Genomic DNA, 14,542 nt, shown 5'->3' on the forward strand with positions numbered 1-14,542 from the left:
CTGGTTGAAAGGAGTCATGACCCTTGGTTGAGGCATGGAGATATCCAATATAAGCAGATTAGTTGAAGAAATTAAATTTGCACTGCTATTGAAAAAGTGCCTTAGTAACTTTGAGGACAGTTTCAGACWTCAGCAACCAAACAGCCTGCTGATCTGTAGAGGAGAAGACGGCCGGGAGGATGTAATCACATCCCATCCCCGTAGCCACTGCGCGTTGCACATGCAGCACGTTTGTGCACCACAAACCTGGTGGTGATGGTGGTGGGTTTGGTTTTGTGTTTTTTTTTTTTTCTCATCACACAATAGAAGTTAGAACATGGTGCCACAAGATTTTGCGTTGAAAGTATTAGCGTGTGTAAGATGGAAGCGAACAAATGGAAGGAGTTACATCCTTCAGAGCAGGAAATTCAGGCTTAGGAAGCTGGACTGGGAGGGTAACTCAATGAAAGGCTCAGTCCTTACTTGCTTTTTAGCTATGCATCTACGTAAATACCACTCTGTGGTGAGGGGGAACCCTTAGGCTTGTTCCAGAAAGGCTATTCTTCGATGAGATGTGGCCAGGAACACTCGCTTGCCTAGAAGTTAAGTCATTGCTTGTGTCAGGTTGTCACCACAAGTTTTCTCCTGTGATTATAGCCAACAGTAGTTTCTTTAGGTTTTAATCCAGTGCTGATTGGCAGTGGCCTTTTACAAGGCATTTTATCTCCCTAGCTTATTAAATGCTTTTTTTCTCTCTCCTTTTACCAGGCTGTGAGGTGATAGCTGTTAATACCCGCTCTACCAGCCAAACTTTTATTTATAAATGTGATGCTGTGCTGTGTACTCTTCCCTTGGGAGTCCTCAAACAGCAGCCACCAGCTGTCCAGTTTGTGCCACCTCTTCCTGAGTGGAAAACATCTGCAGTGCAGCGGATGGGATTTGGCAACCTCAACAAGGTGACGTGGTCATTGGGGGAACTGCAGCACACCAATAAGTAGAATCTGAAATGTATATGGTTTCTTCCACTCCTGTTTTGCAAGATTTTTATGGTAAAAAATATCTGAAGGGCTGTAAGGGATTCTCGTCTGTCCTGTATAATTTTTAAATAATCAGCAGATTGAAATGGCATTGAATTTGATATTAGTTGGATATTAATCAGTTGATATTAAATTCATTGAATTGCTGTAGCTTAACTAGCAAATTCACARACTACAAGGGTATATTTATCTATGAAAGGCAGTATAGCACTATGTATTCTTGACTTTCAGTGATGAAAACTTCTTGAGTATAATTATCTTCGATTTTTTTGCTTTTCCTGACTCCTAAGTGTTTTTGTTTCTAGGTTGTGTTGTGTTTTGATCGTGTCTTCTGGGATCCGAGCGTCAATTTGTTTGGTCATGTTGGTAGCACCACTGCGAGCAGAGGAGAGCTTTTCCTCTTTTGGAACCTGTACAAAGGTAAATGTGCTGCAGGTGTAGTTTTGCTGATGCAGAACTGCATCGACAGTTTTAATTACTGTGGGATACTTTATATTCTTATACCTTGGTGAAACTGTTCTGTGTCTTGCTTAGTTTTCTTGGTTTCTTTCCTTMAGCAGCATTGTGTTTGCCACAGTGTTCTGTGCTTTTGTAGGCTTGTTGCTTTGTAGTTTGGCTGGCTGTTTTTGATTTGTTGGCTTTCCTGCTCTCCGTGTACACCATGTAGATCAATAGGCCTTCAAATCTGGAGGCACCACAACTTGCCTCTCCTCAGTTTGTCGATTGGATGTCGAGCAACACAGCCAAGTGGTTATAACTAGAGAGAGTGGCTCTATAAGAGTAGCAGATTATTGTTAGACCTTCCCTTTAGAAGATGCTTTTCAGCCTGCATGGGCCATTTCCAAAAGGGGAAGCATAAAAAAATGTTTATAGTGTCCAGGAACTACATGTATGTACAGAGGCAGTTGGCCTGTGCTGCTGCTGCACCCAGCTTTGCTGGGCTCAGGCTCTGGCTGTCCCAGGACAGCTCTTTGCTTGCATGTTTTTCCTTCCAGTTTTTGGCCATTTCCTTCCCAAGCTCTTTTGATATTTTTTGTTTGTTGTGGGAAACAGGATTAAATAAATGAAGTACTTTCTTGGTCAGAGTTCAAGTAAAACATTACTCTCTGGCCAGAGGTAGATGACCTCATTTATTTGTTTGTACATCCTAAACCATGTTAACTGTTTTTACCCTATTGTCACATGGGCAGCTAGTTACTTTGTATCTGTCCTTTGGATGTAGGTATGTTCGTCATATCTAAATTTTATCAGAGGTTTTCTATTTTTTATCAGATTGTTTGGAAGATATTAACATCTTAAAGTGGAACCTTCTATTTAAAACAAGTGATGTGCTCACTAAAAAGGCATCTTTTGCCTGCTGTCCTTCCTAATGAGAGAGTGTGTYAGTTTTTAATACATCAGTTGTCCTGATAATTTGTAGTAGTGCAACAATGTGCAGGCTTTTATTTTCGTTTTGATAATTCCAGATGGTGATTAAAGATTTTGATGTACTTYTGATGGATTTGTTTGTTTTTATGATGACTTAGCTTCATCTCCATGCTTATTAAAGTTTGATTTAAATGTCTGTATTACTAACATGCTGTCTTTCAGTAATTTATTCCCCCTTTTGCCTCCTTAGCACCTATTTTGTTGGCTTTAGTAGCTGGAGAAGCAGCAGGGATCATGGAAAATATCAGCGACGATGTCATTGTCGGGCGGTGTCTTGCCATTCTCAAAGGCATCTTTGGCAGCAGTGCTGTGCCACAGGTTAGTGACACTCCTCGAAGCTCTCCGTCACTGGGATTTTGTGTGCTAAATTGATATTAAAAGTGTGTGATAAGTTTAATATACTAGTTTTCTGTGATCATTTTTATTAACCTAGACTGTTTGTTTGGCACTTTAAGTGAAAAATAGATTCCTTTCACTTCTTTATTATTAACATCATTTWTAGTATTATATCTCTTTGAATGTAGCTTTAACATCCTCAGTCTTTTGGAGTTTCCACATGATGGGCAATCCTCCCAACTGACATTAAGCAGTATTTATTGATGAGTGGATATCTTCTTTTTGAAATGTTTGGTCAATTGATCTTTACTTTCCAGGCTCCAGAACACTGGAGAAGGAAATTCCAGGCTTCCCTTTCTGATAAATCTGCAGCTCCTTCTCTGGCCCTTCTGATTATAGTTTCCYGGGGTACATTAGGAACAGCACTGCCAGCAGATGGAGGGTGATGTACTGTGACTGTTCAGTCCTRGTGATGCCCCATCCTGGAGAATTGTGCCCAGTTCTGGGCTCCTCGGTAGTATCATACAATGCTTAAGGTTGGAAGGGACCTCTAGAGGTCATCTAGTCCAACCCTGACAAGAGAGAGGTGAAACTACTTGCAGAGAGTCCAGCCTAGGCCTGTGCAGATGATAAAGGGCCTGGAGCATCTTTCCTATGAGGAAAAAAGGCTGAGAGCAGGGCCTTTTAGCCTGGAAAACAGAAGACTGRGATCTTATCAATGCATTTAAATATCTGAAGGGAACATGTAAAGATGATGAGCTTGTAAGGTGCTTAGTGACAGGACAAGAGGCAGCGGTCTCGGAATAAAACATGGGTTTCAAGTTCTGCCTGAATCTGAGAACAATCTTTGCTGTGAATTTGACAGAGCACTAGAACAGGTTGCCCAGAGAGCCTGTGGGCGGTTCTTCTCTGGAGATGCACAGAAGCTGTCTGGATGTGGTCGTGTGTGACGTGCTCGGGGTGTCCCTGCTGGAGCAGGGGTTGGGCTAGATGTTCTCTAGAGGTCCCTTCCAACCTCAGCCACTCTGTGTGATTCTGTGAACACGACCTTGGCAAATATTTGTTACCGTGGAGGATAAACATGGTGTTCCATCCTTCCCGTTTACCTAAGGACCTTGCGTTTTCTGTTGTTACTGTTTGCCTCTTGTGTTTTACACTAAACAGTAGAACTGGCAGTGTGTCAGCAGCTGACGCTTCTCTCTTGTCTCAGCCCAAGGAGACYGTGGTATCCCGCTGGCGCGCTGACCCTTGGGCCCGGGGATCATACTCCTATGTAGCAGCTGGATCGTCTGGAAATGACTATGACCTGATGGCTCAGCCGATTACTCCTGGACCAGCCATTCCAGGCGCTCCCCAGGTGAGAGGATCTCTGAACTCTGTATAGAAATACTCTTGAAAGATATGATGCTTTTCTGAAGTCATTTTTATGCAGCAGTGATTTAGATTACTTGTGTAATTAACACCTGCAAAAGAATTCAATTTTCTATCCAGGACTTTTGCAGGACAAGAGACTATGGCCTTAAACAGAATGACTGTAAGTTTGGTTTGAATGATAGGAAGAATGTCCTTTGGACTGGGAGAGTGACTGGAACAGGTTGCCTAGAGAGGTGGTCAAGTCTCTGTCCTTGGAGACTCCAGAGTCACCTGCTGCTGTTCCCGGGCAGCCTGTGCTACAGGACTGCTCTTGAGCAGGACTGGGGAGGGTTTGCACAAGATCGTCTCCAGACARTTCCTTCCAATCTCAACCTTTCTGTCATTATTGTCATTCTGAAGTGTCGTAGATGCAGAATTCARGTGCTTTTTCCATATATAGTTGATGGGCTTCTCATGTCTATCTAGTCCTGAAAGTACTGCCTCTAAAGTAGAGTTCTCTTATCTTTGTTTTAAAACGGTGATATTTGAAAGAGTTTCCTCACACTTAGTCACTACAAACATGAAATGCTTCCGCAAAGTGAAAAATAGATAAAGCTTTTCTTGATAAGTTGTAGGACAAAACTAATTGTGGTAGAAGGGCGGTACTTCATATGTAGTAGCTTCATGCTGTGGAGACTCTTTTATGATGAGAGGACTTCTGAAGTTCTTTCAGGATGTGTTTGCTGTCTTAACAGTGTTTCCTGTTCCCTTTCACAGCCCATTCCTCGCCTGTTTTTTGCGGGAGAACATACAATCCGCAACTACCCCGCAACTGTTCACGGTGCTTTGTTGAGTGGCCTGAGAGAAGCAGGGCGCATTGCGGACCAGTTTCTGGGTGCCATGTACACCCTGCCTCGCCAGCCCACGCCGGGGGTGCCCACCCAGCAGGCTGCCAGCATGTAAGAGCAGTGCAGGGCACCAGGACCGAGGACCGTGCTGGTGTGGACTTGCTCTTGGGATGAAGATCTTTTTGTCATCTGTAGCAGCGTCTTCTKAAAGGACTCAGCTGTGGGTTGCTGTGTGATGCTTCCATTAGAATGGCCTTACAGAAATACACCTGGCCTTTGTCTTGGCATCTTTTTTATTATTATTATTATTATTAAATCTCTTGTGACTGTTGGAAGTATCAATGTACGCAGAGTTCTTTAGCACCAAATCGATCTGGAACCTTGGGCTCTGCAGTCATGTTTTGAAAGTCAAGGTTATAGCTGGAATTTTTTAGTTTGCTTTCTACCTGTTAGTGTATTTATGAACTGATAATTGTACAAAAAGCCCTCTAGAATCTGGTGACTACTAATAGTAGCTTAYAGTAGAATTAATGTAAACTTTTTTTGTTTAAAGAATAGTATTTTTTGCCCAACTTGTGTTAGTCTTATCTGTCATGTGTGAATTTGGTGCAACTGTCTCCCTGCCAGGAACAACAAATCTCAGAGGCCTCTCAAAATGGTCCATCGACTCCTACACCATCTGCACCCTACTTGAGAAAGAAGYTTGGTATTCCAGAGTGTGCTGTTACTTTTGACAAAAGAAGTTGTCCCAAAGGGATATTAGCAGGATAAAAACTAGAAAAGTTATTCCTGTTTTGTTGTATAGAAACAGCCTTGTCTAGAAAACAGGCCAGCTAAAGGACCTCATCTCTTGACTCSTGTCTGCTGCGTGTGGGCACCAAGTTCTGCTTGTGTGGGGTGGCTTCGGTTTTGTTCATCACTGTTGTTTGTTGTTTTTCCCTTCTTCCAAAGCAAATGAGATGTTTTCTTTCTTTCTATCTTTTTCTGCCTAGAAAAAGGTAGAAAGTTCAACCGAGGGTATTTTAGTCAAGATGCCCAGAATTGATCGTTTTGGATTTAAGCAATAAAATAAATTCCTCTAAAAGTGTCCCGGGTAGGAATGAGAGAGGCTGATGTGCAGACTAGCCTATGCTTCAATTGCCTTAATGGTAGCCCTGCTCTTGGCCTGATGTGCTCAGAGAGACTTTCTGTACTTTTTCATGCAAACTTGCCCATTTTAGTACATGCTTCATAAAATATCAAGCAAAAAGATTAGGTGGTTAGGTGGCCATTCACAGGTGTCCAGTTGTGGAACTTAAATGCAGTTGTCACCATCCATGTCACATCAAAGTGCTGGTGAACGGTCTTAGTCGCTCCGTGAAGGGCAAACTTCAGACTTGTACCAGGTAAGAGGGCTGATGAAGASGATGGTTGTACAAAGATGCTTCATGGAAGAACTGGAGGAAAGCATTATGGTCACATTTGAAACGCCTGTTCAGGCTGAGGCTTATTTCGCCTAACTGTCTACACTTCCTCTGTGTTRCTTGCGTGGACTCCTCCTTGCACTGTTCTAAAGAGACTCCTTTTGTCCTTAGCTCCAAAGTTCAAATAGTTTCGGGGCCTTTGAGTCTGTTAACCAGAGCTCAAAGAAAAGGCAGCCCTAATCATGTAGGACCCACATCCCTATACCCTCAGTGGGGTCTCTGGTGGGTTGAATGACTGCTTGTTGTTACAGCCTCTCCTCCAGGAAAAATATTTGTTGGTAGCAGAAGGAGGTTTACCAAGTAASCCAACTTATCAAAATAAGTGACTGTTTTGTGTTTGTTTTTGCTTTCCTGTTAGTGGGATATGGCCAGCTTGGCCACCTCAGGTGCAGTTGGTATCATYGGAGGCCCCTGGGACTTGCTGGGTCACGTTTTTTGTTCTTCTCTTGCAGAGTCTCCTCAGGCTCTCCCAGGGTCTGCTGTGGATGTATCTTGTGCTTGGGCATCAGCTGCCCTGTGGGGCCAAATACCTGGATCTCTTGAACGAGGATGGATGACCCGTTGTTTAGAATTCACCCTTTGCTGGACGGAGCATCTTTGCCTGCCAGCACTTTACCATAGAAGTTACTTATTTTGGTGCTATATGAGATGGAATCTGACGAGTCCATCTTGTAGTCCAACATACATTTATTTCAGAGGTTTTTTGCTATGTCCTGTGTGCTTATGGCTTAATACACAGGAAGATTCAGGTCTCACAAGTGACTCTCATACTTCCGTAGGCCAGAAACTTCTCCAGCTGCAAGGCCTTTAGCAGAGTTGGAACAGACACTTGGGTAACATGCTCCTGTTCCTGCTACAAAGCCATATTCTGTATAATGCACAAAACTTGCCAAACTGCAGCATCTCAATGCTTTTTCCTGATTCTCTAGGGCAATGCCTCTTGGTGAGCTCATGTAAGGGTGGAAGTACACGTTGTTAGCTACAATAACGTAACAGACATACTACTACTGTGCTACTACGTACAACACACTACTGGATTCCAGTTTATAAGAGCAGAAAACAGAGGTCATTTAGCTGTAAATGACAGAGGACTTAAGTGGGGAGTGAGACATGACTTGAGCCCTCCATGTGCTCTGTTTGCAGCATGTTCTTATTTCATTGCCGTGTTTGTGCTGGTTAAGCACATAAGAACCCGGGATGAGGTGGACCTGACTTGGGGTTATGCGGGTGGATGGACTTGGGAGGTCCTGGGAGCTGGACCATGCTGGGAAGGGCTGCAGCCAGAGGCATCTTGGTGGGCCTGAAGCCACCTGGAAGAACTGCATCTGGGAGCACGGAGCTAGGGGAGATGYGGTCCCATGATGGAAGGGGCAAACAGGGACCGTCTCGGCCTTCACCACCCTCCCCTTCAGTCCTGTTGCTTTTGTTTCATTCCAAGTCTCGGGCCCTGGCAGGGCCTGGGCCCTGCCAGCAGGAGGCAGTCGCTGCGGCTGGGTTGGTAGGAGACTCTAAGGAAATGCCTGCATCCCCCGAAGTGGGGTGAAATCCATGGATCCGAACACAGCCTAGCCTCCAGCCCTAAAACAGGCCTGAGACTGTTCTGGCACGGATGTGACCTTTGGAGTCTCACGAGGCTTTGGACCAAATTAGGTGACTCATTCCCCTCTCCTCTGAGCTCTGCAATGACAAAGCCACAACTGAGGGCCCTGCACACTCCTTTATTGGCCTCCTCATTCCAGCTAGGTTCTGGTTATACGTATAATTACAGCTGCTTCCCTGAAACAGCTCTTTCCTCACTTCATGTTTTTGTGAGGACTGGAAGCTGTTTGCTTGAACCCTCTGCAGGCTGAGGGGAACAAGCTTCATGTTTCCTCTCTTGGTGGTGTCTCAGTTGGGTTAGTAAGAGCCCCAGTTCTGAGATAAAGTACAAAATGCTTGAAGAGCAAGGGGAAGCAACTGCTCGAAAAGAACAGAGYAGAGGCAGCTGAGGAAGGTGGTTATGGCTGAATAACACCCCGCAGGATCCCAGCGCGGGAGCGTTGCGCCCAGCTGCGAATCAACAACAACCATCAAGAGGTGCTGGCCTGGAGGGGAGCCTCGAGGCAGCATTTCTGGAAGGCTCAAGAGAAAGAACAATCCAAGCTGTGATGCTCACGGCTGCCTACGTGAGTTGGGGCAGAAGGAGAGTTCTCAGACAAGTTGGAAGTCTCTTAAATGAGCTCTGCCCTGAGAGGAATCGACGTGCAGTTACGAATTGCTCAAGTGTTAGGAAGTACCAGTAATGCGTCAAATTTTTAAGAGCTTCTGGAACTGTGTCCAGTTTTGCAGTCAGAATAAACCTGATTTTAAGGAAAGGAATTTTTCACTTAAGTCCTTAATGCATGAAGGTACCCAAGTAACAGGGTGAAGGCCATGGAGGATGGTCCTGCATGCACTTAGGTACTGCTGCGGTAGCCAAAACACGTGGAAGTTGAGCGTGGTGGTGGCGGGGGGCAGTTTGCTCTAAGGGATCTTCATTTTACAGTAGGTTGGGATGTGTGAAGGCATCTGCCTGCAGCTGGATTTGTTTGGAGCRAAAAGCAGGAATGGGATTGGGAGAGGGAGTGCGGCCGACGCCACAGGGCAGCATTGAGTGACAACGCTGCATAGTTCAGCCCCGGCCTTAAATACCACACCACAAACACATAAAAAGAGAGGGTTTTATTGGTTATATACTGTCGCGCTGACAATGTTTGAGTCAGGAAAGACATGCAGGTAAAGTGTTGGATTATGTTTGGCATGCAGACTAAGAGCACTGTGTAAGAGGTGAGCACCATCGGTATCTGCTGGGAGGAGGGACGTGGCTCCCGCCCGCTGCGCATGCTGAGACGGGGGCACTGGCCGAGGGCGGAACGGCGCCAACGGCGCTGCCAGGCACCCCGGGGCTTGAGGAGCATGGGGAATACTGTGACCCTGGAGAAGTCGCTCGACTCCGGGCAAGTCTGTGGATATGAAAAGATTTCTTGCTTTATTGTCTTATAACTAAGCTGTCCCAGCCCAAACATATGTCTGCAAATACAAAAAAATAGATTTCTTATCTTAAAAATACATTCCATGCAGTGTGGGGTACTGCTTCCTCGAGGCAGGAGCCTGCGCAGCACGCTGGGCAGCCTGGCAAGAGCCTCCTTCGGGCCATTACAGTTTACTGACCGCCAGAGGCCTCGGGAAAAATGGCTTCGTGTTTCGTGGTGCGCAGGGCAGCCGCCGGGCTCATCGCAGTGTCGGAACCGCCGCTGCGGAGGGATGCGCCGGGAGGCAGAGACGAGGTCCGCTACTGAGAGGTAACACCAGGGTGGCTATTGGTAACACGAGGGTAACTATTGCTTTGAGTGCCGCTTGGGAGGCGCTCGTGGCGCTGCCGCCCTTCCCTCCGCTTTCTGCCCCGTTCCCTTTTCCCGCAGGAAGGTCTCTGGCTCCTCTGTGCCTGGGGAGCTGCAGCCGGGGAGCGCTCGGGGAGCTGCAGCCGGGGAGCGCTCGGCTGCTTGCAGCGCTGCCGGCGGCGGCGGGAGCAGCGCGGTGAAGCAGCGGGAGCCGCGGGGCTCCGAGGGGCCGGCCGCGCTCCTGCGTCCCGCCATCAAGGGCAGAGCACCGACCCGCTCCTCCGCGTAGCACATGTCACAACTTTGGAATCATCCGAATGCTGGCGCGCAGCTCCTCAGCATCACCAAGTCCACTGAGAAAGCCAAAATATTTATAGGCTAAAATTACAAATATTTCTTCAGTGATGGCAATATTTACACATATACGCTATTTTACAGCTGTTCAAAAAAAGTGTGCAATTTGAGTAAAACACATTGTGTTTCCTGAAGTCGTCACTATAAGTTTAACAATACAATCAGCTCCTATTGCACTCATGATTAGAGGGCATGGTCCCTTTCAACTCTAAAAAGGGTTTCTTCTTTCAGGTTCAAACTTAATCTCCATCGCGGTTAAAAAAAACAAACAAACAAAAAAAAAACACAGTTTACAGTTACTTAATGACATCTCTATTCATTACTTGCAAGCAGGGAGTCCGAGCCCCAGTTCAAGGTCCGTGCCATCGGATGCGGAGTGCAGGGCTCAGGCCGCCGTCAGCCTCAGCGAGGTCCGAGCGGCTGCCGGACACATTCCTGCTGCGAGGCGCTCCTGGGAGCAGGCGCTGCTGCAGCCGAGGCTCCGCCCGCGCAGTGTGCTCAGCGGCAGCGATGCAGCTCGCGCTGCCCCGGGCCTGGCCAAGGCAGAGAGGGGCTGCTCCCACCGACCGAGGGGGAAACCGGCAGCTATTGACACCGGCAGGGGTTCTGGTTTCCGTGTTTTCCCCATTTTCAGGAACGCTTTTTTGGATGAGTTGCGGGGCTGAAATCTGAAGGGTAACTGAAAGAGCTTTGTGAGCGGTTGCAGGGAAGCTTATGCTAACCTGGCATGTGCCAGTGTAAGGATACAGCGCTTTCAGGGCCAGGACTCGCACCAGCTGGAGGGGTTTGGAAGCACTGCCTTCAGCTGGAGCAACACCAGGCACGTGGGAAGACGAGGATGGTGCACTTGGGAACCCCTGTCCTGTTACGGGACAGCGGCCGTCACTGCGAGGGAGGCACCGGAGGAGATGCCGGGGGCCAGGGATGGAAATGCCTCCGTGTGCCCGAGCTCCTCCGAGGAGCCAGCGCYCAAGTCCGGAATGAGCATGGGATGTGCGAGGCATTCAGGTTGCTGCCTACGGACTGAGGATACTGGCATGGCGAGGATTTTCACAGCTACATCTGCCATGAAACAGCCTGAGGTAGCTTTTTTATTTGATTTTTTTTTACAATTTATTTTGTCTTTGAGGAAGGGAAATATCTTCTTGAGAGATACTTTCAAGTAAGGTGAGCCAAAAAAGAGCCAGCGCCYCCACCACACTGGAGTGGAGCGGGCGAGCGAGTGGGCTGCTCTTTCCCAGGCTGCTTTCAAACTGTACTTTACTTTCATGTCGCAAAATAGGCAGTTTGGGGGTTTTTTTTTTGGTTTTTTTTTTTTTCAGCAGGCCCTAGTAAAAAGGGGAGAGGAGTGTGGCAGAGAATTTCAGAAATCTGAATTTAACTGCAMAATTTCACTTTCTGCCATCTGAATTTCGCGTTTAAAAGCTTTTTCTATTGTACTGGGTCTTCACCCCATTCTCTATTAGCACTGCCCTCTCATGAAGGGGCAAGAAATAGTAGCTGATAACGGTTTATTTGAATATACTTTAAGATTATTAGAGCATCTGCACTTAGTACTAATTTAAAAGCATTATCTTTCTCTCTTTTTATGCAACCTGACCCATCTATACGAAACAAAAAGCAATAAAAGGAATGGTTAAAAATATAAATTTTTTTTGGAGGGGGGAAAACTAATATCGCATAGAAAAATCTTTTTTTCTCCAAAAATATTTCTCCTTTTTCCACGTCACCTTTACTAAGACTATCCTAGCACTAGCCCACTTTCCTTTTAGGAAACACTTYATAAGCAGCTGAGAAGGAGCAGCAGAGCTCGCGCGGGGGAAGTTGGCTGGACACGACGTTTGGGGAACAAAAAATGTGTCCTGGTGCAAGGCAGGAGGAGGATTYGCTGTGGTGCAACCTGCTGCTCGTTGGGCTCAGCGTGAGGTCTCAGCCTACAGAGGCTGAGACAGATGGAAAGGAAACTGGTTCTGAAGAGCAATTTCTGCTCCCCTTCCCTTCTCGTGTTGGTGGGTAAAGCAACTACTGGGGATGTACGTTCCTGCCCACAGACCGAGGCTGCTGGAGATGGGTAGCAGTGGTGAGGGCAACTCAGGTGAAGACAGGTGCATCAGAGGAGCGTAAACTCGCTAGGAACTCRCTGCTTTCAGTTGTGGAGATTTGGGCAGCTGTCATGGGCAGCACGGTCACGGGTATCCTGCTGGCATCGTGTCTAAATGAAGTGATTAACGAGGAGTTATCACTTTCCGGGGAGTACCATAGTTCAGCTTGAAAGAGTGCCAGTGCACTCAAGGTTTCCACAGGGAGATCCACTTATCACCCTAYGGAGAAATTTTGGATTGCAGGTACAGAGATGAAAAGTGGGAGTCCCCTGAGCAAAGTCTCTGCAGCTGCCTCTTCAGCAATGAAGGAAAATTCACTGATAAAGCTCCTGGGCCTCGCAAACCTGCTTTCAGGCTCGCTGAAGCCTCTGGAGGGGTCCCAGAGCAGGTGTGACACCGGTGAGCTTGCTCGTATCCTGTTTCTTGCTCCGCTACGCAGAGTGTTCACTTGGTGCAAGGGAATATAATTCATCTCCTAGATGTTGTCCGGCAGGATCGGGAGCTGCCCTATAAGAGAGAAGCCCACAGCATCACAGCCTGAWCAACACCTTTGCCTGCCTTGGGCAGTGTTTTGCTCGGGGACAAGCACTGCCATCCTCCTTGATGGCAAGGCAGGTAGAAGGAAAGGGCTGGAAAGGATTAGCTTGGAAGACACTTATCTCGTTAAGAGCACGGGTTCTATCTGTTAATGGAGTAAACCCAAAGCAGAAATACTCAGCCCTTGCCCTGCAGGCCCTTCCATGAGCTTTTAGTCTGCACCCAGAAGCCCTCTCTAAGCCGGGAGGTGCATCTGCAAACACGAAACCAGCCCCCGAGAGCAAACGTGAGACTGAGCTGCCCTACCAGCAGCCCCTTAGAGAGCCTGTCTCTGTGGGCCATGTGTTCAGGCTGATGCTGACACCTCAGGGCTCAGGAACTCCTATGACCTTCCAGTAATGTGTACGTTATTATGCATGGAAAATAATGCATGAATTGTGCTGAAGGCAGCTTTGAGCTCTTTAGATATTTCTTGCTAGGGTCTACGTGTAAAATGGGAAGACCTCAGTTTAACTCTTGCAACCTGGGGTGTATTTTCAGTGCTGGCAGTCAGAGCCTGCGGGGTTTGCACACTGGATAAGCCCTGAACCAGAGGCAGCAGACATTTAGTGCTGTGAAGCCGCGGACAGAGCTGCTCTGCTGCAGCCAGGTACTCCATAATGCTGCCTTAGGCGCCTAGATTGCTGCAAAATCAAGAGTGATTTTGTGAGCTGAATTAGGACTCACATGGGCAACATGCTGAGCTCTGAGCAGCTACATCAGCAAAGGGGAAATGACAGGAAAAAGAAAGAAAATCACTCTTTCCTTTATATGCACACACACACATATATATATATATGTGTTTTATATATATATATATATTTATATATATATATATATATATATATATATATATATATATGTAAAACATGTCTGAAACACTGCCTGGAAACCTGCTGGAACACACATATCTCGGCCAGCACGTCACCATCACCACAACAGGGGCTTTTTCCCACCCCTGATTATCCTATACAAACTGTGTGGCTGGGGATGCGGGGAATGACTATACCCAATGTCTGTTATTCCCTGGAGAAGATGTCTGGCCACTAAGCCATTTGAACCATGTTAAATTAAGAGCAGGAAAATAAGGTAGCACATTTTTTTTACCAATATGGGAAATCAGTAGAATAAATCACCACGGAGTTATTAAACAAGCTGTGCRCTTGTTTACACAGAGGCTCTCAGAGTGATGCTACCGGGAGGTCAGTGCATTGGCCTCTCGCAAGGCTAATTCTCTTGTGGATGCTCCCTGGACTCCCATACCTGCTCCTCTGCTGCGATTCCCAGCTGCGTGCGGGAACTGGATTCCACGTCGTGGAGGTCCATTCTGGAGGGTGTCCTTTTCCCTGCTGTGTCAACCTGGGAAAGATACTCTGAGGAGCCRTACTGTTTTCTTCTGGAACTAAGCACAAAATCTTTGCTTTCCTCCTGTGTGGAAAAAAATAAAGAGGATTGGAATTCAGGAGCTCTGAATGGGGTCCAGAGCAGAACTGGCTTMCCAGCACATGGATGGCTGTAGTGTTAGGTTCTGCTTTGATTCCCACTGGCTTTGGCTGGAAAACCTTTTATGATAACATTGTTATCCACAAATTTCTAAGGTGTTGTCGCATTAACCTCAGAAGTAAAGCAGAAATTATCACCAGGTTGACCTTACTTATGTTGTTTTTTTTCTTCTAGGGAAATATATGAGCAATAACATAAGCAGTT

The 14,542-nt window shown here is 46.6% G+C and overlaps 2 protein-coding genes across 3 annotated transcripts in view; one reads left to right on the top strand and one right to left on the bottom strand.

The window, feature by feature from the left end:
* KDM1A (lysine demethylase 1A) overlaps positions 1-5,553 on the top strand; it is a 34,575-nt gene extending 29,022 nt beyond the window's left edge. For both annotated transcript variants that reach the window (XM_026044634.1, XM_026044635.1), the window contains 5 exons: positions 748-935; positions 1,322-1,436; positions 2,635-2,762; positions 3,991-4,137; positions 4,911-5,553. In XM_026044634.1, coding sequence (XP_025900419.1) covers positions 748-935; positions 1,322-1,436; positions 2,635-2,762; positions 3,991-4,137; positions 4,911-5,096 — 764 coding nt within the window. In that variant the 3' untranslated portion in view covers positions 5,097-5,553. The remainder of the gene's footprint in view (positions 1-747; positions 936-1,321; positions 1,437-2,634; positions 2,763-3,990; positions 4,138-4,910) is intronic.
* Positions 5,554-11,979: 6,426 nt separating this feature from the next.
* Positions 11,980-14,542, bottom strand: part of LUZP1 (leucine zipper protein 1) — a 28,465-nt gene continuing 25,902 nt past the window's right edge. Inside the window, exons 3-4 of the mRNA XM_026044652.1 lie at positions 14,099-14,263; positions 11,980-12,766 (exon numbers count right to left, since the gene is read on the bottom strand). Of these exons, the coding sequence (XP_025900437.1) occupies positions 12,728-12,766; positions 14,099-14,263 (204 nt within the window). The 3' untranslated portion in view covers positions 11,980-12,727. The remainder of the gene's footprint in view (positions 12,767-14,098; positions 14,264-14,542) is intronic.

Source organism: Nothoprocta perdicaria, unplaced genomic scaffold, assembly GCF_003342845.1.
Source record: "Nothoprocta perdicaria isolate Ctin4 unplaced genomic scaffold, notPer1 scaffold_375, whole genome shotgun sequence".
Lineage (NCBI taxonomy): Eukaryota > Metazoa > Chordata > Aves > Tinamiformes > Tinamidae > Nothoprocta > Nothoprocta perdicaria.